The sequence below is a fragment of the Haemorhous mexicanus genome, chromosome 2 (genome assembly GCF_027477595.1).
Source record: "Haemorhous mexicanus isolate bHaeMex1 chromosome 2, bHaeMex1.pri, whole genome shotgun sequence".
Lineage (NCBI taxonomy): Eukaryota > Metazoa > Chordata > Aves > Passeriformes > Fringillidae > Haemorhous > Haemorhous mexicanus.
This window is the reverse complement of record NC_082342.1, coordinates 89,518,660-89,544,320: the sequence shown is the minus strand read 5'-3', so window position 1 is coordinate 89,544,320 and position 25,661 is coordinate 89,518,660. Positions and strand designations below refer to the sequence as shown.

The 25,661-nt window shown below is 37.8% G+C and overlaps 1 protein-coding gene across 3 annotated transcripts in view; it reads right to left on the bottom strand.

Moving 5' to 3' along the window:
- Window positions 1–25,661, bottom strand: part of HERC2 (HECT and RLD domain containing E3 ubiquitin protein ligase 2) — a 104,044-nt gene that overhangs the window by 19,980 nt on the left and 58,403 nt on the right. For all 3 annotated transcript variants that reach the window (XM_059839441.1, XM_059839440.1, XM_059839442.1), the window contains exons 45-77: window positions 25,374–25,516; window positions 24,904–25,171; window positions 24,608–24,750; window positions 23,098–23,196; window positions 22,834–23,002; window positions 22,595–22,720; window positions 21,880–21,988; window positions 21,605–21,744; window positions 19,346–19,536; window positions 18,135–18,240; window positions 17,885–17,976; window positions 17,161–17,336; window positions 16,719–16,830; window positions 15,810–15,891; window positions 15,567–15,710; window positions 14,844–14,934; window positions 13,264–13,441; window positions 12,756–12,837; window positions 12,502–12,673; window positions 10,455–10,599; window positions 9,573–9,798; window positions 8,690–8,861; window positions 7,965–8,151; window positions 7,066–7,206; window positions 6,719–6,910; window positions 5,241–5,394; window positions 4,034–4,141; window positions 2,807–2,938; window positions 2,091–2,249; window positions 1,881–1,999; window positions 1,374–1,499; window positions 335–490; window positions 88–203 (exon numbers count right to left, since the gene is read on the bottom strand). In XM_059839441.1, the coding sequence (XP_059695424.1) occupies window positions 88–203; window positions 335–490; window positions 1,374–1,499; window positions 1,881–1,999; window positions 2,091–2,249; window positions 2,807–2,938; window positions 4,034–4,141; window positions 5,241–5,394; window positions 6,719–6,910; window positions 7,066–7,206; window positions 7,965–8,151; window positions 8,690–8,861; window positions 9,573–9,798; window positions 10,455–10,599; window positions 12,502–12,673; window positions 12,756–12,837; window positions 13,264–13,441; window positions 14,844–14,934; window positions 15,567–15,710; window positions 15,810–15,891; window positions 16,719–16,830; window positions 17,161–17,336; window positions 17,885–17,976; window positions 18,135–18,240; window positions 19,346–19,536; window positions 21,605–21,744; window positions 21,880–21,988; window positions 22,595–22,720; window positions 22,834–23,002; window positions 23,098–23,196; window positions 24,608–24,750; window positions 24,904–25,171; window positions 25,374–25,516 (4,756 nt within the window). The remainder of the gene's footprint in view (window positions 1–87; window positions 204–334; window positions 491–1,373; window positions 1,500–1,880; window positions 2,000–2,090; window positions 2,250–2,806; window positions 2,939–4,033; window positions 4,142–5,240; window positions 5,395–6,718; window positions 6,911–7,065; window positions 7,207–7,964; window positions 8,152–8,689; window positions 8,862–9,572; window positions 9,799–10,454; window positions 10,600–12,501; window positions 12,674–12,755; window positions 12,838–13,263; window positions 13,442–14,843; window positions 14,935–15,566; window positions 15,711–15,809; window positions 15,892–16,718; window positions 16,831–17,160; window positions 17,337–17,884; window positions 17,977–18,134; window positions 18,241–19,345; window positions 19,537–21,604; window positions 21,745–21,879; window positions 21,989–22,594; window positions 22,721–22,833; window positions 23,003–23,097; window positions 23,197–24,607; window positions 24,751–24,903; window positions 25,172–25,373; window positions 25,517–25,661) is intronic.

Here is a 25,661-nt window from a genome sequence, read left to right as displayed (position 1 = left end):
AGCTTTTTAAAAGTCACAAAAACGGCAGTTTATCATTGTACAACAAAGTATCACAAGACCAAACCAGTAACAGTCAAAAGAAATTACCTATTCATCCACTGGACAAGCTGCTCATCCTGTTCTCTCTTAAAGACATCATGGCACTCGTGCAGAACATCCATATTTTCATTATCTGCCATTAATTCTCGGATTTTCTTTGCCACCTGAGAAATATTTTGCATTAAACAACATTACTCCTATCACAGTTGGCATAAAGCAACTCAAACTCGTTGTATCTTTTTACATGAGACACTTTCACATGTTCCATTAACCATTTCAAGTATTCCTGCAGTACCTCATCAAGGAAAAGGCGAGGTAAGGGTGTCCTTTTATCAAGGGCCACAGCAACCCTGGATGCCATGCAGTATCTCCTGAACCAGGCCCATTTGTGTGTCTCTGCACAGCAAGGGAGAGTGTCCAACTCCAGATCACATGCAAGAGCCACAAGCACCTTCAGACAATTGAAAAAACATTTCAGAGAGATATCAAAAATATGCAATAAAAATCAGTGTTTGATAGAGATGAACTGTTCATAGGCCAATAGGGGCGGAACAGTCTCAAAGACCTTAATAGTCCTAAAATCACTAAGAGCCATCTTCATTATCCTCATGGATGGGTAACATCAAGTGTAGCCCCACTATCTATCTCATTTCCTCTTTCATCCAAAAATTTTCATAACCTCCCTGTGAAAAACATTCCCAGAATAATTACCTTTTCCACATCAAATCCCATGTGCTCAACCTTCCATTTCTAAACTGTCTCCTTTCTACAATGCAGTGAATTTTAAACTGATTTTCAGTTTGACTCAATTTAAAATCAATGTTTCAGATTAATATTGTGAACAACATATTACTTCCTCCTTCTATAAACTTTTAAGATTTTCTTTCTGTTAAGATAGTTACACCCTCTTAGTTTCACTTTTGTACTACAAAGGAGACTTTTTCACCTTTTATTACTCTTGCTTTTCTCTAGAATTCCTCAACTTGTTCATTTTTCCTTTGCAGTACGGGATCCATTTAAGACATTTTCATTTTTTCCAACTGGATATAAAAAAACCTTCAGAGTACTAAATTAACTAAATAGAAATATACAACACTCCTATGAGGAAAACTCTAAATCACTTACCAAAAAGAGTGCTTACAAGATGTTTTCCTGAGCTTCTCTGCTTAGCTAAGTACTCTTCATTTTTCATTTGTGTATTTGATTCTCCTTTTAGAAGCAGGATTCTGATTTTGTCAGTAAACTTTACTGACATAGGACTAAGTGAGCTTAGCACATCTCAAAAAAATCCCACAACTATTTTGATGTGTTCTTTACTGATTGTCCTGCATTACCTTAAAGAAAGGGCTGTGGAGCAATTGTTTGCCACCTCTCACAATGGGGTCTTCATAGTCAAACTGTCGCTGCAAAGCTTCTGGAAGACCTTTAACCAAAGCAGCTAAAGCACTCCCTGTGAAACTCTAGAGACACCACACAAACAGAAAGTTAGCCATTGTGCATGCATTACAGGAAGTACATTATTTAGATGACTGTGACAAAACAGAAGTAACTTTCCAACCTACAACTAGCTGCGTGAAACACCATTTCCATCCACTTGTCCAAAAAATATTATTTCTACCCCTTTTTGGCAATTCAAAAAGCACACCTGTTAAGTTTTGGAATTAGCCATTTTTTCTTTTCTAAACTGGAATACTTCTAACAGACTTGCAGACCTGTGCAAGAAGAGTATCAATTTGCCCAATTCCTATTTTGCCATGAACACAAAAAATGCTGTACATCAGGGCTAGCACTTTAACCTTAATGTGACAAATGTGAAGAGGAGAGCAGCACTGCCTTCTCACCAGAGCTCGTGTTTCTCCCTCGTTGTCCCCCAGGATGCGGTTGATGTTAATGGACTGGCCAAACTCCGTGGTGAGCAGCTTCCGCAGTCTCTGCAGGGCCCACATTCTGTGGCCGGCAGCTAAGGGAAAATAAGCACACAAAGAACCTAAGTATTTAAAACAATCACCTAGCTTCAAAAAAACCAGACCTAATTTTAAGGCTATACTCACCTAAGGCACTCAGTTGAGCACAAGCTGCAAGAGAAGCTGCCAAGCGAGGAACTATGCTCCTGTTGGAAGCAAAATTTAGGCGGAAATCCAACAAACACGTAACCAAATCCATTGAGGGACATGAAAGAATGCAACGATCTGAGAGAAGGTCTTTAGGGCCTGCAAGAAACAAAAAGGAACAACAGAAAAACAAGCTGGGTAAGGTTTGTCCTCAGACTGAAATAAGAACAGAACACAGGCAGGACTTTTTTGACCAAACACAGCACTCTAGAGGACTAGTCTGCATGAGTTACCTATTCTACTTCCCTCTGAAGAGACAGGAAGAAAGATGCACTTTCATGACTTAATTTACATAATTTCAAAACATGGATGAAAAAAACAATAAAAACATAATTTTAAAAGATGGATTTTAAAAAATTTCAGATGACTTGTGTCTCAGAAGCATCCTCTCTTCACTGATGAAGAGGCAAACTAGAGTGGATACAAAATATTTTTCTCTCTTCTCTGTGTACAAGTGTACCTCTCAGGACTTACATGAAAATGCTTCCTAAGTATGAATCAAAGTGTTTTGTTAGTATAACAAACATGTAAATGAACTGTTGAACTTTGGCATGTAAATACCATGCAGTAAGTGCAGTGTAAAAAGCAAACAAAGTAGTATAGTAGTAGTAAAATCTACTCTTAGCCTCCTGTAAATGCTGTATGTGATACCTTACCTGCAGCTGGCATGATAGGATAAACTGTGAATCGCCATCCCCATCCATTCACAGACCCATCACTGATGAACTTCCACTTCAACTCATCCCCTGGAATTCGCAGCTCACTAGACCAATCTGACCACTCACGACCTGTTAGAGCAGGCAACACAAACATACTCAGCTACACTGTCTGAGCCAATACAGAGCCACTCATCAATAGCAACTGGTTAAAAAGTATAAACATCACACAAAGGCATTCAAGAAAAACAGCTATGTAATGTACATGAACATAAATGTAAAGATGTTACATTGAGTCTTAAAAAGTTCAAAACCAAGTCTTAAAAAGTTCAGTTAGCACTGCTAGCAGACAGCCTAGTACCACAAGCAGGAGGCAACTAGAAGAGCTTACTAAAATCCCTTGTCTTATTTTCCAATTATCTTTCATATTACAAAAATATATAATAATCTGTATATTAAATAAAGCTCTACAGCTTCCAGCCAGGAATCAACCAGAAATATTTCAGTAACGAAATACCTTTGAGGAAAAATGGGTCAACATGAAAAGCCTACATTATGTCTGCACAGCCAGCAGCTACTGAGACCTTTGCACATAATGTAGTGTATGGGCAGGTTCAACACAAAATCTGATGAGATTAAAAATATTCCTCCAAAACCTACTAGAAATTAATAGTGCCTAAAAATTAAATCAGAGAAATCAAGATAAAAGATGTGAAGAATTTATACAGTGTCACATAAAAAGGCCAGAGCAGGAAACAGAAAGAAAAAGCACCAAGCTATTATTTTGGGCAACTGACAGCAGAAGTGTATTTGTCTTGACCATATGAAAGCTGAAATTTCTCTACGTCCTACCTGAAAAAGGAAAAAGCTAGCAAAATAAGTATCCCTTTCCAATTTGTTAAAATACACTTTGATTATATAGAAATTCACACATGTTAGCAGGGGTGCTAAACACTGAATTTTACACTCCATCTGCTCTTTGGAAGAACTGGACTACCTAACATGCACTTCCAAGAGATTCTCCATATCCAAAGACAAAAGATCAGTCTTTGTGTCTACATCCTGCAAAACCTTCTAGTTTAAGAGACAGTATCAATTTACAGGGGTTTTCCTCTCTTTGACTGGCCTATCCCTCATAAGAAGTCAGTGAGAAGCAGGGGCACATTTCATTCAGCATTCAGGAGTGAATCCCACAGGACACTTTCGGAAGGCCCAGGCTCTCCGCACCTGATCGGACGGACACAATCCTGTTGACGCCGTCCATGATGGTGAGCGGATCGTGGCGCCGCTCGGTGGAGCACTGCCGGTCAAACTCCACCCTCAGCCCCTCAGCACCTGAACAGCAACAAAGAGTTCACACACTTCTACAAAGCAACCAGTATCACAGGAAAATGCAGCAGTTTAGAAACCCACACCAAATCAAACAGTTGTTTGGAAGCCACTGTGTCAATTAATACAAATAACTTCTTTTGATTTAATGACATTATTTGACTGTAATTTCTTCTCATTGCAAGGCTTAAATCACAGCAAGCTCATGTGAATGGAGCTAGCAGACAAAAGACCACACCAGAGCATTCAAAATTAAAGTTGCAAAAGACAAAAAAAAAATGCCTATTTACAGTTAAGGCAGATAGCTCTCTGTTGTGTGTAAATTTTGCTAAGTACTAGGTTATCAGTGATATTTTTACCCAGTGTCCAGGAGGAATGATGCATCTGATTCCACTGATATCAGAAGGCTAACTAATTACTTTATTATACTATATTATTCTATACTATATTACACAACACCTAAACAAGCACTCAACTCAACTGCACAGAATCTTGTGACTGTCTGCTGACAGACAGTCTGCACATGTGCTTGGCCCTGATAGGCCAAGGAAACAAAACACCATCACTTTTCATATTGCATTCTACTTTTGCACAACACAGGAGCAGCAAATGAGATAAGAATTGTTTTGATCATTCTTTTCTCTGCTCCTCTCACTGCTTCTCTCAGGTTCAGAGAATGAGAATCCCACACTAGGTATTTAACTGAAGAAAGCACTAAATGAAAAAATAGCATTAAAGTAAACTAGTATTTCCCTTGCTCAAGATTAGGAGATGAGTTTTCAATTACAAAACCTGACAAAGACTCAGTCCTTCTCAGCTTCATAACTGAATGGAGAACAGCAATGATACACACCTGGAATCACACAAAGTGAACCCAGGATTACACACTGCACAGAATTGAGATTTTCATCAGCATGTAAGAAATCAGCCTCAAGAAATACTTTTTTATAGCAACAGGATCATGGACATCAACAGAACCATGTTATAGCAAAAGCCATAACAGGGCTTTAAAAGTTCAATACATATTTTTTTAAGCTAAGGAACAACTTAATGCAGGCAGGCCTAAAAACTGAATCTTAGCAACATAACACTAAGAATTCTGTACCTGGTATTTTAACAGTGCCACTAGAAGATGTATCATCAGTATATGGATGGCTGCTCTCCACCACAACTGGTTGTGAAGAGAGGCGACCACTTTGCGAATCAGTTGCTACATCTTCTAGTTCTGTGACACAAAGCTCCAACAACATATCAGCAACCTAAGAAAAGAAAAATACACATTTTACTAACCGTATGTTTGATTAATCAAAGAAATCTAAGCAAATGACCATTCTTCCCAAATTTAAAATAAATAACTTGGTTTTGGAAATCTGATTCAAAACCATCATATTAACTCAAAAATACTCTTTTTGGTAGTGTTAGAGTTAGAAAAACTCCTAAAACTAAAGGCCAAAAAACTTCAGTTTTCAGTAAGTAAACGACAACACAACTGTTTTCCCTGACAGAAAAAGCAAACTATTAAATCTAAGCTATAGAGCATACACCAGCATAGAAAGGCATAAATATTTAGTATGAAATATTATGAAATGAATTAGTATGAAATATTGCAAAACCCTGTTTAGGGAGGAAATGGCAAAGGTACTCATCTTAATAGAGTTTCTAATAAAAATTCTGGCTCCAAAACACAAAAAACCCCACACAAACCCAAAGCTGTTCAGTTATTCACTATTAATGATAAAACCTGTAATTGATGTCTAAGTAATTAATTCTGTAATTGATGTCTAAGTGGATGTATACAGTTTGTACGTGATGTGACTGGGAAAACTCAAACCCAATATAAATACACCTAGATAATCACCACAAATTGGGCAGGAGGAGTAACAGTTTTAAATCTTAAAAAAAAGTATTGTTACTCATTAGGAAAATTACCAGTTGAAAGGTAAAGCTAACAGAAATATTAAACAGCTTTCATTTCATTACTGTACACACATATTCTATAAATAATTTATTGTGTGCTACATTCTGTCGGCTACGTTAAAAAAAAAAAAAAAACCACACCCATGGATACCTTGCAAAAAATTAGAAGCTTCAATGCATGAAATGTACATCTTAACAGTTCAGAAGATTTATTGTATCATTAACAATACATTACACTAACAGCATTTATAGTTAGCAATAATGACTGCATCAATATGAAAAATAAACTCAGATGCAAAAAAACTCCCATCATGGAAAGTTTTTAAACTAACATTCTACAGATCAAGTAAATAGAGCTTAGTTAATCCAGCTTCATTCCAATACCCACCGACACTTGGTCAATACACAAATAGATTTTATCTTAATGTCTAATTGCAGCATCAAAAATGGAGAAATTAGTCTGTTACTAACATCTGCAGCACATGCATATATTCACATAATATTTCCATTAAAACAGTTAAAGTTCACATGCATTTAAGCTCAGCTCAAATTTTCATGTGTAATAAGCTTCTCAGGATGCCAAACTGCACTTCCATTTCAAGAAAGTATTCCAGCAAGCTAGTATGAAAAGGGCACAGATAAAATGCAACAGAAACAAAAGCTGACCTGTGGGTAAGCTGTGCCCATGCCAGACAGCACAGCTGAGAGAACATCTCTTCCCTTCTCGCCCGCTCGGTTGGACACTGCAAGCTTCAGCAGGTCAACCATGACTCGCGTGTCATCTGGTACCAGGAGACTTGTAAACTCATCCAAGTACTGTGGCTCTGGGCCAGACACCTTGCTCTGGCTTTCCACATCCTACAAAACAAACAGCAAACATCCCTCTGTCCTTGCACAGATTTTTAAAAATGCAGTTATTTACAGAGTAATTTTTAAAGCACAAAAACCAGAAAAACCGCTTGATAAAAGCACGGTAAGGACTTAAGTGTTGAGAAGAGTATTGGCAACATTACTTCTTTGGTTTTTGTCATGGTTTCTGCAATGATGCTGGCAGCTCCAGGATCATCTGTGACTGGAATGAAAGGACGGGAAGAGGCAGCAGCAGCTGAGGGAGTTACAGCAGACGGTGTCACAGCATCTTCTGAAGGAACAACCTAGCCAGAACAAATAAGAACTCATGAAATCTTCAACAAGATACCGCAGAACCTTTAAGAGTTTAAGTATTTATTAGAAGGTCTAGTGCTCAAAGACAGGCAGCAATTTAAAAACAGCCATAAGTTCAAAACCAACAGATTCACTGCCTGTATTTTTAGCTTCTATTTTTTTTTTCCTGGTGTGCATAAAACAGCAAACACTCCCCTCGATTCCAGCTGCTACAAAAACATACAAAAAAAAATCAGTGCCTGCAGAAAAGTCTACAAACCAGAAGACAAGCCCTGAAAATACATATCAAGTTTACAGTTCATAAATGCAAAAGACCTCTTCAGTAGCAAGCCTTTTCTTTTTTCTACTTTTGTTAGCAGTTAAAAATCAACACAGTAGAATTTCATTCAGGGCTTCATGTCTACATCAGTTATCTAAGTTTACAACTAAATTTCATTAAATAATGGTAAAATATTCTGCTACTCTTGACTTTTTTTTTAATATCACTCCTGTAAAATGAATTCAATATCTCTAAAATATTGCTAGAAATCATCACGATTGCATTTAAATGACACAATGCTTTCTGAAAGTTCAAAACTGATCTTACACTAAAAGTTTAGTTTTTTCCAATCTGACATGTGCAGAGAACCTAGTCCTGAAATTAGAGCAGGTAGGAATATTTTATTCTCTGCTGCTATCAAGCTAATTGAGATATTTGTCAGCTTTACTGTTAAAAACTAATGAAAAAAAAAAAAAAGTGATACTTTACCTCCCCTCTCCTGTCCTGCCACGGGTTTGGGCTCAGCCTCTCCTCGATATCTCCCACAAGCACACACTCATCTCCATTTGCAGGGCTTCCTGCAGAAGTGGCATCTGATGGGGGGGCTGGTGATGAAGAGGGACACTCTACTGGTGCAATCATACTTGCAGGCATCAATGCTCCAACAACTGCATCCCTGAAATCATTTAGGATGGGTTAACATAAACCTAATCATACTCCCTTGTTGAACTTGAAAAATTTTATTACCTTGTCTTAACAAAATAAGGTAAGTTTTCCAAGCTGTAGAATCTAGAGGGTAGTTCATGGTTATTCTCCCTTGGGCCTGATGCTTAAATGCTTACCATGAGTTTCTCTTAATAAATTTTAGGACAAATACTCTGTTCTCTACTAACAATGATGGCACTGCAAAGTTTTATTGTTATTTCTCCACTCTGCTCTCTACTGCTTTCTCCATATCATCCATCATGATTTTCTTACACAGCTCCTACAGTATTTACTTGAGCATTTCTGAATGAACATTTTTTTCCCCACGCAATAGAAACTTCTTTAAACATAACAACACAAAGCTAACATCAACATCAAAAGAAAATTTAGATGAAGCTTAGGCCCATCCTGAGGAGTTAAAACAGTTTATACCTGACTCAAGAGTCCCTAATAGATGCTAAGCTACATCATATTTTGCTCTGCAACAGAAAGAATGTTTCCATGCCCACCTGGCATACATGATCTGTAATGCTATCAGTATGTGAGACAATGCCTGCTGTTTGGCAACGTTCCCATCAAGGGACAGGAGAATCTTAGCAAGGGAAGGGCGATTCGGCTTGGAACTGTTTGCCCCACTCATTTTGTTACTGGCAGCAGAAGAATCTGCATCTGAAGGAACACCTAAAAAGAGGCAGGGGGAAAGAGAAGGTAAGCACTTTTTAATGGCATAATACATAAAAGTACATGGTTTATTTAATTTCTTGTTAAATCAGAAGCGATAACTGAAACTAACCCTACAGGAGATTCTCAAACTGCAGTGCCTACAGTTACAATATTAAAGTTAATACTGTGGCTTTCCAACAAGGGCTTTCATAAAATAGTATTTGATCTTGTTACTCACTTTTGAGGATTAAGGCAATAACAGACAGAATTTTATTTTAGTGATCAGCACCTAAAACAAGTTTTGCTTACGCAAACATAAGAATATTTATTAGGTACAAATTGCTTTGGTCATGAAAAAGCTTAATTTGCAAGATGTTTGATGCTTTTATATTCAACACAAAAGACTGCTGTTTTGATTCCCTAATTCTTAACTCACTTACCTTAGAAACAAGGGGTAATGTGTAAGATTAATACTAGTGTAGCATTCATCTATCATTACCTCCAGAAAGAGAAACTACTTAGGGTGTTTGAGAAAGCATGTTGCATTTTAATTTAAAAGTTCCACTTCAATGAAGAGTTTTGGTTAAGGCTTTTTTTTAACCAGATATGTATTTTGTTGCTTTGTGATTTTTTTTTCTTTTGCACTCTTCTATCACCTACTAGACCACACACAAAACAAACACTCCAAAGGCAGTAAAGGAAAAACAATGCAAGGCAACAAATACCAACCAAGATAAGAAGCACCTAAAGGGTCCCTCGCTGTCTGGAAAAGGACTGGCTCATGAACAGATGGTGTAGCTACATCCACTGTTGTCCATGCTACACTGTGGGAAGACCCACAGGCAACCCGAGTGATTTTCTGGCCTTCCAAGCCCTGGACAAGAGTTGGTTTTCTGTTGACTGTGGTAGTTCCATTGCCTTGTTGCCCATGGTCATTGTCACCCCAAGCATAAACCTGCCAGGAAAAATTTCCACATGTTACTTGGCTTCACTGCTTATGTCAATTAAGTGCTTTCTTAAAAATCCCTAAAAAGAATGTTTGTGATTTCTGCTAGTAATCTAGGACACTTTAGACAACCTATTGTCGTGACATTCCCCCCCGCTTTAAATAATACAGGCATCATCATACATTAAAAGAAAAAAACAATCAAAGCAGCACTTATCAGATAATTTATAAATTATTGCCAAGTTATAATTGATCAGTTGATTCATAAATGACTCAATGTTCACAGTAAGTCAGAAGAATTAACTGCTTAGTAATTACATTGGAGATCTGAAACAATATTATGAAAAAGCTGAAAAATCTGTCCAGAATACTATGACTGCTGCTGCATTTCCAGAGTAAGAAGTAGAAAACTGATCATGAGATAATACAAGGAAAACACTACAAAAGCTACTATGACAAAAATATTTCAACTCTAATACTAATATTTTAAATACCAATACTTTTAAAATTACAATTGTGCTTTTATTTATGCCGGACTTTTAAAAACAAAGAAACAAAATTAGGAAATTTTATTTCATTTAATCAGCACCAATACTGTTATACTTCCCTTCCTAAACAGTTTATTCCTTTCTGCATGGGGGAAAGGAGGGTGACACACAACATACCTGCCCAGTGTCAGTCACTGCCAGACAGTGGAGCGCTCCCACAGCCACGTGCACGATCTTTTTACCCCTCAGTCCTTCCACAACCTGTGGCTTTCGCACGTGCACGTCTGTGCCGTGGCCCAGCCTGAAGTAATCACCCTTACCCCTGCAACAGACAGTAAATGAAACACTCAGAACAACTGGACTGACTGTTCACACACTCCTCTTCAATGCAGGTTCCCAACTGAATACACTTCATATATCACTGCCTGGAACACACACACACCAACTAGCAAATGCTTCAAAACTGAACCCCAAATGCATAAAAGGAGGGTAACTGCAGTTCTCTTACACTGCAGCTTCTCACCTCAATACAGAAGAGCACAATTACGACTGTTTTTTGTATGCCAAGGAACAGGTATTACATTTCATTTCCTCTGCTGCAGAAACACTGCAATAATAACACTTTCAAAATTCATGTGGTTTGGTAAGACTTGGGCATATTTAACAACTGAGGATAAACTGAACAACAACAGAACCTTTAACCTAAGTGTGCTCCCATGGAAAAAATACACAGGGAACTAAAATGTTTTCAGAATTGAGGGGTTTTTTCCCCATTGTTGGAAGCCTCAGTATAGATTCTGAGGTCTCCATAATTTAAATTCATCCAAAATTGTTATACACAAATGGCACTAAAAAAAAAAATACACAAAAGTAAACACCTTAAAATGCTTCCACCAAGAATGTCAGAAGAAAAAAACCCTGATATTTCTTCCACTTTAGTTGTTTTTAGTAACCACTCACTCAGTTCTTTCGCTCACCACCAATTTTTCTGAAGAAAGGTTATGTTATGCTGGAGAGAAACATGATATAAAGTACTGTTATCTACCTAAAGTTATAACTCAGAAGTCATGATTTTTTTTCCTCAAACCATTAAAAAATTCAAGAAGAATAAAAGCTGAAAAGCAATTCAGCCATCCCCAGCCGAAACAGACCTAAAAATTTCCTTGTAGACCTGTAATGTCATGAAATAGCTGCAGATTTTTGCCTAGATGTAGCAGTGTTGAGAAAAACTAGGACAAGGAAGGAACAAACAAGAATTTTGGCATGAGTTCTTTAAAAAAGACTGTCAAATTATCTTGCCTCTTGCTCCTTTTGTCACTCTACAAAAAAAGAAATTGGACAGAGAGCAAAGAAAAAAATAGTTTTCAATGGCCACTCTGAAAACAACATCTCTGTTAAAAACTTCTCTTCCCTTTAACAATAGTAGTAACTTATAAAAATGAAAGTTTTGAGGATTTCTCTTTATGTTATTCAGCAACAGCTGACAACACAACAAACATGATTGGTTTAAGTCCACTTAGTTTTGATATACATCAAATAGGTCACAGTCTTATTACTCAAGGATGGGGTAAGGCCTTGATCTGATTAGTGCTCTGAAGTTGACCTGCCATGCAAAAAAGGTTTATAAATCCAAAAAGGCAGATTTGTGTTCAAAACAAAGCAGAAGCAAGCAGGCAAACAGCACAAAAATGAAACCATATCTGAGAAGCTGTCAGTGATCATCTCATATCAATTCTTGCTCCAAGGCATAGCTACTGACAACTCAGGGGCCTTCTGAGCAGCAACAAGCTGTTGTTGTGCTCCTGTGTTCCCAAGGAAGTTCTTCCCATCTGCTCTGAATTTCAGCTTACTTCCTTACTCTCCTGCGTCCTGACTGTCTCAAGTCACTGCTTTAGCTGTAGGCTTCATAGTCCTAGCTATGGCTCTCAAGTTTTCTTTTTTCCTCTCCACTCTTTACATTCCTTTACATGTCTTGCAGTGGCCAAGAGAAGAAATTATCTTCCCTTTCTGCCTCCAATTCAATAGGAGCCAGGCATTCTAACAGAGTACAGCAAACAGGAAAGCATGCTACAGTGTTAGAGTGATTGAATGGATGCAGCTTGCCTGGAAGAGCTGCCAGTTTAAAAGAAAAAGCACACAGTTAAGGCACCAATGGAGTCAAAAAAGCAACAAATACAGCATAGAGCATCTGCTTGGTAAATACTCCCTGGCAAATGTAACATACCATGTCCATACCACTCCTGACTTGGTCAGTGCCAGCGAGAATTGTGCACCACACTCAATCTGACAAACGCCTTGGCCGTTCAGCCTTTCGATGTTCTGGGGAATGTTGCATCCTTCACTTCCTCCTCGGCCCAGTTTTCCAAAATCACCATCACCCCAAGAAAACACCAAACCTAAAAAACATCAAATTGCAGGTCAAACAATGATCACAGTACTTCCATATGCTAGAAAGCTTCTGGAACAAAATACTCCTACCTTCATCTGTCAAAGCAAGAGTCTGAGCATCTCTGCTTCCACATGCAACCTGAATGACTCGGTGGCCAAGGAGCACTTTAACCTACAAAACAGAAGGAAGAAAGAAGTTTTCCAAGAAATTTTATTTTAAAACCTTACAAACATATCCAAGGTCTTATAACTCATCTCAGTCATTGTGCCCAGCCTGAGCAAAGAACTACCCAGCCATGTCCAGAACCCAATATTGCTACATGGTAGCTTCCAGCTATGCATCAAAGTAGATGCAGGACATGAATGCTGAAAGCAGCAGTTGCCATTTTACATCACTTCCCAAGAAAGAGACTGGATCTTTTTGGCTTTTCTGAAATAGCTTTGCTTTCACTAGAGGTACAGGTACCAAAACCTAATTTAGATCACACCAAAACAATGCCTTTATACTGCCTTCTTGTTTTTTGTTACTTTAGCTTCATGCTGCTGTCATTTGTTAAACACATTGCATTTCCTCAGAAACAAGAAACATTGATTTTACCATCTTAGGCTTCAGCTGTGTGGTATTATCTCCGTGTCCTAGTCTTCCATACTCTCCAAGACCCCAGGTATACAGTTCCCCACTGGATGTAATAGCGGCACTGTGGGAACTGCCACAGGCAATATCACGGATGCGTTTGGTTTTCAACGCTTCGATCAGCCTGGGTTTATCACAGTTCCTGGAGAAAATGAACAAACCCATTGTGTTAATCAAAAAACAGTCACACAATATACTCCAACTCTTGCAATACATATTGTGTAATAACAAACAGCAATCTCAAGATAAAGTAATGTGCAACACTCTGATTCCAAGACGTACTCTATAGTAGCACCATAAATCCAAGGTTTACACTATTTTAATGTACTTCAAAGTTTATTTAAAGAATATTTTATGTATATGCTGCCAAACTTAGGTGAGAAATTCAAAATCAATCAATTAAACAGCACATAATAAAAACTGAAAACCAATTTCCTGTCACTGCCCAAAGATGAGTGACTTATTAGATGTGACTTTTTAGCACATAGTAAGAGATGACATTCCCATCCCAACTTTGCTCTTCACAACAGAGAAATCAAAATTAGAATTTACTGTTAGACTTCTATGTGAGTACTGCTAACATTTATTCTTCATGTGGTTACAGCGTTCTCTTAATTCCAAGAAAGGATTAAACTCAAGATTTCCTAATACTGGCATACCAGAACTACTAATACAATTCCACAAAATTATGAATGGCCTCTGGAAATATTTCTATTATAAAATGCCCAGAAGTTCCAAATCTCTTTTTTAGTAAAATGACTTAAAACAAAAGTCAGTTGAGCAATAAACAGTAATACTACTCTCATCTGGACTTCCCTTTCCATTAGTCTGACCGAGCCTTATAAAAATTTATTTGCTGTAACATATTAACCATCTGATTTAATTTTGTATGTATTATGGGCAGGTCCTCAAAATATATCAGAATGACAAAAGTATTTACCAATGGACTTTGTTTATCAGGGTTTTTTCTTTCAAAACACTGTTCTGTGGGTACATACAAAGTAAAATCTTAGAAAATTCAAATTTTTCCTAAAGCTGTCCTGTGGAAGATTAAACTACTATTACTAAAAAGTGAAAGAAGTTAATTTCTGGCTAACAAGTCTGTGAACTGAAGTCTAAAGAAAGGCTAATAAATGACAGCTGAAGTTATGAACTGTTACAGCAGTTACAGCTGAGGAATACAAAGTTGCTACGGTTTCACTCCTCAAGGCACTTTTGAAAACCATTCCTTACAAAAGTAAACAAAAACTGCATGTCTGAAAGTATGGAATTTCATCAGTGAAATTTGAAAATACTAGTCAAGATTTTATCCATTTTTCCAATTATATTCTTAATTGAATGCCTCCTTTCTAAATGGCTGAAGACTACTACAAATACTGCACCATAAAATGGAATATACTGTGGGGAAAGAAAGTCTTCTTATAAAACATTTTTTTATTCCTACTGTATTAAAAATACTGTTGTTGTCAATAGTGGTGGTCAGCTGTGCTGTAACATTCAACACAAATCTTCTGCTGAAATACAGACAAATTTGGTGTCCTTACATTCGACTGAAGTGACCAAGTTTTCCATCATCTCCTTCACCCCATGAAAACACCTTTCCATCAACAGTCAATGCCATGGCATGCCGGCCACCTGAAATTGTAAACATACATTTACATTTTTCAGCTTTCAAACAGGCAGCAGGTCTTAGCAACAATTTAACATTGCTGTTCTTCTACAGCGCAACTGTAGGAGCCTTTCAGCTCTGTAGACATTACTAATTTTCTTTGGAGCTTTTATATGATTTAATTTAAAATAAAAAACTTCTGTGACAGTATGACTCCTGGCACATTTAAAAAACCACCAATAATCCCTCAATTTACTATTTTCAGAGCTGCAAGAAAAAAAAAAAGAGAAAAACAATCTGAAAATATTAAAAATGAAAACCATCCACCATGGTTAAAAACCATTCATTTTTAGTATTTCCACCATCTGGAAATATTAATAATGAAAACACTTTCTTTCAACCAAATGGAAACACCAAAGTGACCTTCCAGCAAATAAGAAAACTTGTATGGTCTAAATGCACAGTTTTTAATAACAGAACCATTACATTTAATCTGACATAGTATACAACATACAGAATTCAATATCCTGTATTTATTTAAAATAAAAAAAAGAATCCGATGTGCTAGGGCATCACAGCACCCAAGAAAACTGCAAAGGAACTATTTTCAAGCTTAATATGTTACATTTATGTATATAAGGAGAGCAATAGTCAGTACCTGAGTGAACAGCCACCTTCTTTACCACATAGTTGCTGAGAGCTGTAATCTGGCGGGGAATAGGCACAGTTCCACTAGATATTCCTAAACCCAGCCTTCCATTCGTGGCTTCTCCACAGGCATACACTTTACCCTCTACGGTCACTAAAACAAAGAAAAAAGTTTGAAACACCATTAGCGTTTCACAATTCAGAATTTGTTTCCGCCCTTATATAATTAACATTTATTTTAAACTTATGTTACCTGCAAAAAGGCTTTTGGATCCTCCAGCTACTTGCACAACATTCAAGGCAGACAGGGTTTCAGAAAAGGAAGGGACTTTTATCTAAAGCAGGCAGGAAATAGAAACTATTACAATTCACTTCAACGTTTTACACTAAAAAGAAGAGCTCTTAAGCAATAAACCACTTAATTTAACAAATTTAACAGGTACTTTCAGATGTTTCACCCATGCCACTTAATATTATTACACCAGGAAAGGGACAAAAACCAATTTAAAAATTTTAATACTGAAACTATGATAAATATAAAACCTGAGAAAAAATGAAAGGCCATATAAACAAGGACTTTCTTTGAGTAAAGTTTTCTTGAGAAAACTGAAGAATACAGGAAAGGTTAACTTCCTATTTCTTCAAGGTACTCTATGGATAGAATACTATACTTTCACAACATAAACTGAATAAATGCTTTCAACATAATTTTCAGATGAATGAATGACATTTTAAATTGATAAGCATTTGGGATCTATCTCATCTTGTATTATATTGAAATTACATGCAAATGGCTGCACACTGGGCTGAAATTCCTATTGTACAATTGCCAAGTACAAGTAATACATAAACTTCACCAAAGTTTTATTTTAGGCATGCAAACTCAACAGGAAGAGAATATGTCAAGTGTTACACATTTTTTAAACAATTAGTTCATTATCATCTAAAACAAATGACTGAGTGGCCATTAAAAATCAAGCCAGATTTCGGAGTACCAACCAAAATGCAAATTTTCTCCAATTTTCCACCCAGCAGACATCTACATGTCTCAACACTAAAAAGCCACCAAAACCTAATCCTTGTAGCTAATTTTAAGTTGTGTAACTTGTACATTTTATTTTTCACTGATTCTCTCTTGTACTTAAATGTGAAAACGACCTACCTTGGAACCTTTCAGCCCTCCCAATTGGTCTTTGTCATTCAGTCCCCAAACAAAAACTTTGGTTCTTATTGTAGCTGCTGATTCAAGCCCAGCTGCCTTCTTTCTAACAAGACTGAACATATTGAGAAAAGAGAACACGGTCAGTTTAGCTTTGCTGAGCAGTGGTAAATACACACATGCCATGTATCATGTATATGTACTGCTAAAGGGAATGAGTCATATAAAATGTTACACTTCACCAGTGTGATCATCTCAGAGACTGCATTTATTGACAAAGGATCTATATTATAATTCCAATAAACTAAGATACTGATTTCTTATTACTACCATTCAATCTAATCAATGTGTTCTTCTTCCAATCATCTCCAGAGTTACAGAACTAAGTTATAGACACTAAGGTTGTTTACCATTTCCCCCTGCCTTCCTCACTGCAGTTACCTACCTCCCAGTGTTAGCTTTATCATCATCCTCTTCCTCATTATCAGAAGCCAGGAAAGGGACTGCAGCCAAATCTTCATCCTCAGCACGTATACGTCCCAGTATGCTGAGGCCATGTATTTTGCAATCAATGCCAGAGCTTCTGCACTGCTTGATTGCAATCTCAATATATCTGTGGTACTAAGAAGAAAAATACTCTGTTGACATCTTCTGGGTTCTATGTAACTTCATAAAACATAGGAAAGTATTAGAACTTTTGCCTGACTTTGTCACTTTAAGGAAATGAATCTGTCACTTTAAATGCTCATCATTTCAGCTCTAAATAATTCATGCTTTATCATTAGCATATGGCCTCATTCATTTGAGAAATTCATATGAGAAATCTCACAGAATTCATTATGCATTTCTCCTTGTTGTTGCTAGAAAAGATGAGAACTGCTATCCAGAATTATCCCCAAAATTTAAGTTTATTGGAATGTCTTACTGGTTCATATGTACATTGATTTACATAAAACCCCCTACAATACCTAAGTCTATTATAGTGTTTGTGACTATAGTAAAACTTTTTAGAATAATTAACTTGACTAACTTGCCAGAAATACTGCTAAACTAAGAGGAAAAATAAAACATCAGGCTTTAATGATCACAACAATACTCTCCATTCATTTCTTGCAGCACAATATTTTTCTGCTGCACACAAGAGTAATTCTCACACGAACTTCACTTACTTCAGTACAATCACTGAGTAGAGGCACTGTGGTGTCTGTAGGATTTATATTGATTGTCTTTAGCTCTATAAGGTTATTTAAGGAATTACCCCCTAGAAAAGAAAACACAGAATGAAAAACATTTAGAATTTGGTGCTTGTTTCACATACAGGCATCTGTGTAACAGATGACTAGGTTAACAAAAACCAGATAAATACCTGCTGTTGGGTGCAAAAAAACAAAATTTTTGCCTTAGAGAACATACACATACCTGAAACTACAACTAAGGAGGGCATGTAGCTGCTGTCTGCAGGGTCCACTATCATCTTTAGTCTGTGAACAAGAACATCTGGAAAAATCTCCAAGCGAATCCAGTGCTAGTGGAAACACAGAATTTCATTTTTAGATGGTATTGGTGTGACCACCATATGATTAACAAGAATATTTATGTGATGTTTTTGAAGAAAGAACGGGAAACATCTCTGAATGGTACACAACAGCTGCAATATATGGCAACTGGCCAGAGGGAAATGACCTTGCGAACTTTCTGCTTGTCCTATGTCCAATTACAAGAGAAACAGTTGTGGCAAACAATTTATTTCAGCCAAGACCAACACCACTGAGAACACAGAAAGCACAGTACCACTGGAGGTTAAGTAATGGAACATAATGTAACTATTAGGTTCCAGTGTGTAGAAAACGTGGAGTAAGGGTACTTGGGCATACTCTCAGCATGGCCATCAACAGAGCATCAAAAGACACTGAGAGATGCCCAGCTGCACATCCTGGTGCCTAGGCTGGTCACAGAGCACTGCTGCAGGCCATTGAAACTGATAAACCATAAACTAAGGAACACCACCTTTTGTAAATTATCTGGCTGCAGGAGTCAAATGAACAAAAAGTAACTTTGCCAATGACACTAAACCAGGAGAAGCTGCTGACTCCCTCCAAGGCACAGAGGCCATGATAGACCAGAGGGCTAAGTAATCACCAATTGTATGAAATTTAACCAGGGCAAGTGTGGCATTCTCCATCTGGGATGGGGTAGTTCTGCTTATACTTACAAACTGGAGGATGAGGCTGGAGAGTGGCCCCACTGTAAGACAGCTGGGGGTTCTAGAGGATGAACAGCTGCACACAGGTCACCAGTGTGCACTCACAGAAAGCCAACTGAATCCTGGGCTGCATCCAAAGAGCAGTGACCAGCAGGTCAAGGGAGGGGATTCTCCCTCTCTACTCTGCTCCTGTGAGACCCCAACTGGAGTGCTGCAACCAGCTCTGGGGTCCTCAGCATAAAAAACCCTCATGGACCTGATAGAGTGGATCAGATGAGGGTGACAAAAGCAATCACAGAAATGGACTACCTTTCCTACAAAGAGGCTGAGAGAGTTGGAGTTGCTCAGCCTGAAGAAGGGAAGGCTCTGGGGAGATCCTTTTAAGCATGAAGTATACCAGAATAAAGCATTTAGAGCTTAAAGTTACCTTTCCTTGTGAACCAGAAGACTGCCAGCACTGCTCACTACCATCAATAAGACGGGAAGCCTGATTCACAGAGGATGAGACATTCAAATTCTTGACTATCCTTGACCAATCATCCAGTAACATTCCCCGCTGGCTACTGTGCCGTCTCTTCAGCTGCTTTCCAGAACGCCCACTGAACACGGGAGACTGACCTGCAGGGTTAAGTGACACATTCAGCATCCATCTCTCAAAGAAACTTGCTCCTTTGAAACTCATAAGCAGGGTGAAAGGAAATGTAACAAATTCAACATTTTGGCTATGTAGGCTACATTTAGGACACATGGCACACATTACATTGGCATGGTGACACTATGTACACGACACTCATGCTTAAAGGGCACAGCTCCTTTTTTTAAAGGAGTTTCAACTTTTCCAAGTTCTTGACTAGACAGCTACCTGAAAAGGTTCTTCTTTTAAAGATCAAAATTTATGATGATATGTAATTCAAAATACAGGCCACAGCACACCAATTTTTTACACCACTACAGCATATGAAAAACACACAACTAAACCTCAACAAAAATCCCCTACCAAAGAATAGAAATAGAAAAATCAGAACACTGGAAAATTCAAAGTTCCAGAAGAAGATGGTTTAGTGAGATGTAGATTTCCTCCCTGCAAAAACCTTACTTCCACTACCCTTCACTGATTTTGTAGCATCTAGAAATCTTGATGAAAAGAATATTTTAACTCCTCTCCCCTACAACAAGGGCAAGGGGAAGGATTACAGATTCACACCAGTCTAGAGCTATATCAATTGACTTATTAGATGAATGCCTTTCTTGCCCACGCAACCCATGTTCACAATCTCTAGGTGGGAATCAAGTTTGTTCATTTTCCAAAACAATTACACTGGCAATGCGTAAATACAAAGAAATTTCGTCCAGAAGTCAGCATCATCCTCCAAATACCAGGGATAAGCTTAATTGTTAGACAGGTGGATGGAAAAGAAGTAAAATGAAACATCAGGTATGTTTTGCATAACAATGCAAAGCCTCAAATTTTTGGAGCTAAAATGGCTGTACCTGTTCTTGCCCTAGAGAAAAAAAGCCTGATTATGAGTCTTTCAAAGGGCTTTCCTTTCCCACTACACTCCTCTGAAGTCTCCACATCACAGAGGAAATGAGGCAACAGCCATCACACACCAACAGGCAAAACAGCTGAAGAGCAACTGACGGAGGCATAAGAAAGCATCTTAGGTATTTCCAGCTGCCCCTGGCACCATGAGGATTCCATTCATCTACATCCAGGTTTGTCAGAACTCAGGACATCCCTTTGGGAGTCTGGAGCTGCCGGGACCTCTGCTAAGGGGCTCAGAGACCCTGGCACACAGCCCAGAACACCAGTGGGTTCAATTATGAACTGTGGAGCAAACTGCCAGCATTACATGAAGACCTAAAAGCCACAGCAGTTTAAATAGTGTAATAATAAAGTTATCACAGGGTGTAAATGTAATTTTGGGATTTTTAGTATAGGTGTTTTTAGGGACAAGATGGAGGGATTTGGGCATTTCTAGCCTCTCTTCTTCTTCTTCTCTACCTCCATCTTCACTGGTGATGTTGGCACTTTTAGACTGGTTTAGAGTAGAAGCTCACTGTCTAACATAGGTGATAGGTATTGGAAAGTAATTGTAAATATTGTACACGTAGGTTTTAGTATATAAAGATAACACCGCCCTGGGGGCAGGCGGAGTGCCTCTGACTGTCCTGCTGAGCAGACCTTGGCTGGACAGGAGAAAGAATTTTATAGATAAGATACAATAAACAACCTTGAGACTGAGAAATGAAGAGCCCTGACTCCTTCTTCAAGCGCCGGGCTGGGAAAAGAGACTTTCAAACTTTTCTCGGGGTCACTCTGACCAACCAGAGACCCCAACACAGGCTGACAGCAAAAGGCAGGAGGATTAGAAAATTACACATTTTATTCTTGGTGTAAGTAAAAATGCCATTCTGACATGTAGAGTTACTGTCATATAAGACATTTTATAAACTTTTTAACACTACAAAGAAGGTTTAGGGGTTAATGTTTTGTTATGGTCCATCACACACAATTGTAGCAGTGCTATAAATGTTTTATTGTCCAGGGGGTCAATCTGAATACTAATTTCATCATAATAAGGACCTGAAATTTGAAACTTTTAAATTTAAAACTTCAGTTGTTTTTTTCAAAACAACTTAAATGCATTTTAAATCAATCTAAGATACACACTGCAAAGCTTACCTGGTTCATTTATTCTGCCAAAAGTATGCCGGGTGTTATGCTTCCTGGTTTTAAAACACGTTTCACAGAAGTCAAAATCATCACAGTTTCTGCATTTGAATCTAGGCCCATTGATGGGAAACATCTGACAGCCATCACACCTGATTTGACAAGAGAAGAACAAGTCTATATATGTGTGGTACAAGTTACTTGTTAATGAGACAAGATAACAGAATCAAGACAATAAGGTATAGGATAACCCCTATACACTAAGATAAAAGTAAATCATCACTTACGTGACTCCAGGATGAATGCTGGGAACCAATTCCATTTCTGACAACAAGCCAGTCCAGTGTGACTGTTGAGGAAAGTCTACAATAACATCTTTTCCATTGGCACTAAATGCTGTGACAAAAACATGGAGAAAACACAAGGTGTGGCAAATCTCTACAAAATGAAGCCAAAAGTCCCTAGAGTAGTATTCCATTTCAATTCTTCTACTCTGATTTTTTTCCTAATTTTTTTTTTTTAGAAGCAGTTCCCAAGCAAGCATGTACTTCTAAGGACAGATAAGTATGACCAAAATCTGTACCTACTCAAAGAACCTGTGTTGAACAGATTACTTCAATTACATCCCTTACAGCCTGACACGAGTGCATCCCACTTTCTCCTCGCTCCCTAATGAAGTTTTCAAGCTACAATTTCTTCTTAAAGGAAAATCATCTGTGGTTCATCCAAAGTGTAAATGAGAACTACAACCGGAAGCTGCACAGATGCTTAAAGACTTTTACTGTGTGCAAATGAAGAGGCTCAAAAGCAGATGGACAGGCTAACAAAATGGGCTGCCACAGAGCATATTTCTATGAATTCACCACAGACTTCAAATGCATTCTATATTCCCTAAAATCATGCAATACTCCACAAAACAGTGTGATTTTTAAGTGTCTAGAAGAAAGCCTGCGTGGCCTTGAGCTTCTTACCTCCCCATGCCCCATGTTAAACACACATTACCTTTGACAATGCCCACACTTCGGTGAGTGACTGATCCCCACTTGTATTTGGGTGTGGTGACAGAGCTTTTCACACGCACTTTGTCACCTATCTTGATATGGGAGGCAGAACTCTGGGGTGGGAATCCTAGCAGATACAAGAATAAATGGATAGTGAGTGGGGTTTCGCCCTCCAGAACTACATCCCCTTAGTCTACCATTCACTTTTTCAGTTAAAAAGCAGTCAAGAAGTGAACTCACCTAAAAGCTCAACATGGATATATCTGACCCAATAAGTACCACCCTTTTGTTGCCAATCACACTGCACGTTCAGGTCATGCAATCCATCTCGATCCAATTTAATAACTTTTCCTACATCTCCTTCACAAACTTCCTCATAGGTTCTGCAGCACCTAACCATCATCCCCACCTAGGGAAAAAGGACAATAGAATGCAATAGATCTGTAAAGGCTTTAGTACCAAGAGGAAAACAGTTTCTATGTTGATTTTGATCATCATACTTACCTGAATATTCTCCCTAACATAGACAGCATAGTCATCATTGCTTAAGAAATCAGCTCGTTTCTTATAGGTCTGGCTCTCTGTTACAACAGCACCACTTGACTGGAAAAAAGTCCAAAATAAATATGAAACAATTGTAAAATTTGTTTTCCATTCAGATAAATAAAATTGCTGGCAAAGACTGAAGATAACCCAACAAAAATAAGCCCATACAGTATCTCAGCTCCACGGCAAAATGGGAAAAAAACTTCAACACGTTCAACTCACTGTAGGGATAACATTTACCATCTACTTGATTTTAAAATAAAATTTACTTTACAAAATTACTTATCAAGGAACATAGATGCAAATTTTCAAAAAGTTTGAAGGAAGCCGCAAGTTGCTTTTATGAAACCTGATTGCCAAGGAAAATCAGAACAGAGAGGATTTGTCACTACTCTAATCTCTGATTAGCCTTGAAGATACATATTCACATTCCACTTCTCAGGACATTTGCTCGGAGAGGAAAAAAAAAAAAAAAAAAGTAGTAAATGTAGTAAATGGTAATCTCTAACTTAAAGTTTAGCAACTTTTCTTCAGATAGTACAATGAGATTTAAAGTACTCCTTCAGAAAAACAAGCTAAAAAAATTAAATTGTATTTATTAAAAATTATTTCTTTCAAGATTAGATTAGCTTATTTTTTTTAAGAGAACTATTGCATTCCAGCTGTAAGGAGAATTTTCAGAAAATGTTGTTCTATCCTGAGTATTAAATGGGTTTTTTTCATTAAAGGCAATATTTAGCAGTTTTTCATTGCAATCCTGATAAAGATAGCAAAAGCTGTCAAGTTAATTTTCTTCAAAATATAGTGCATTAATTTAAATTACAAAATCCCACATGTGCAAGAAAACGCAACACAAGCCCTTCAAGGATAAACAGAAATATGAAACCCATTCAATTTTATTGACAAGTCCTTTTTTGAAACAGTTCTTGAAAGTCAACAGAAGACTAACATAAATTCACATTAAAGCTATCACACCCAGTAGGCACTGCAATGGTAATTTTATCATCAGTAAGTGGAAAAAGTTTTTATAAGGAAAAGGTTAAGTTATTTAATAGACTTTTTGGCCATTTATTCTCTAGTTCTTAAGTCCTTCCTTGTAGGTTACAGGTGTTTGTTTTTAAGACCAAGGGAAAGGAGAAGGGGGAACTCCTTCACCAATATTACACTATAACATCAACTATTTTTGTAGAAACTAAGAGCATCTATCAGGGATACTTGGAACTACCACCAGTGAAACATCTACCTGCATTCTGCTCTCCCCTATGCTAACTCACAAACTGTTTATGGATTATCATTAAATGTTTTATGTCATGTATTAGAAACACAGGGCAAGCATGATCCTTGTTACTGTTCTGAAAGCTTGGGACAGCAGGTTGTCCTTGTACTCTTGCCATTTTCCCAAAAAGGGATGAATTACAAAATTTGTAGCTAGCTAGCATAACTTACGTTTTACTAAGTTAATACTCACAACAGGACAAGCAGCTTCAGCTTCTTCCACTTCTTCTGCTATTTCCTCATCTGAATATTCATCAGAGATAGTATCAGCATCAGAAAGATCCGTGATTTGAACATCAGGGTGATCCAACAACCAGCCAACTAAGGCTTCCACTCCTAACAGAGAAAACAAACTCAGCTTGTCTCCAAGGGATTCTCTGACATTGTTATGATTGTATCCAAAAAGAAGATAACTTCTCCCTCATAAGTACTGTTTTATTCAGCTTACAACTCTTCTTCTAATATTATTTGTTTTGCTGAACAAAATACCTGGTAATCCCGAAGCACTTCCAGAGGTTCCTGACAGAGATTTTAGTGCAAATTCTATGTTTTTCCTAGGAAATCCCATTTCCATAAGTTGAACTACAATGGGGAGAGGTGGAATTGGAGACTGCTTGCGTTTCTTCACTTTTGTGGGCCGGATATGTTGCACTGTGATGGGTGTTGTAGCTTCACTAGAGCTGCAGTCTTCAAACAGTGGAGTTGAAGGGTGTGTAGACTCTACAGCCAGATACTGGCACACTGCCAAAGCAGCAGCCTAGAGAAGAACAAGTAAATCAGCCCAAACAAAATGAGAATATTTATGTGTGTGTTTATATTTATGCATGCCTTAAACGTTATTTGCCCAAAAGGGTTCAGAGTCACTTCTTTTTTAAACCTATAGTTTAATAAGCTTCAACTGGAATGTGAATTACACAAAGTTATTTCTTAGGTTACTTAGCAGAAAACACAGACTCTACCTCAAGCTCCTGTTTGTCAAATATGGCTTTCACAGGTGATGGCTGTGTAGCAGCTGACAAAAGCTGCTGCAAAAGGATCATGGGAGGCTGAGGTCCTTCGGGAGACATATCTCCTATGTCTGGAGAGGCAGCTGCTCCATCCTCTTAAAGAAAAACATTATTTTAACCAAAACCATGTAACTCAGTCAATCAGAAGACTTATTCTAGGGCTTATTGCTATTTCTCACATATTTCTTCTCCAGAGATACAATGCATTTAAGATTAAGCCATCTGTACCACAATCTCTGG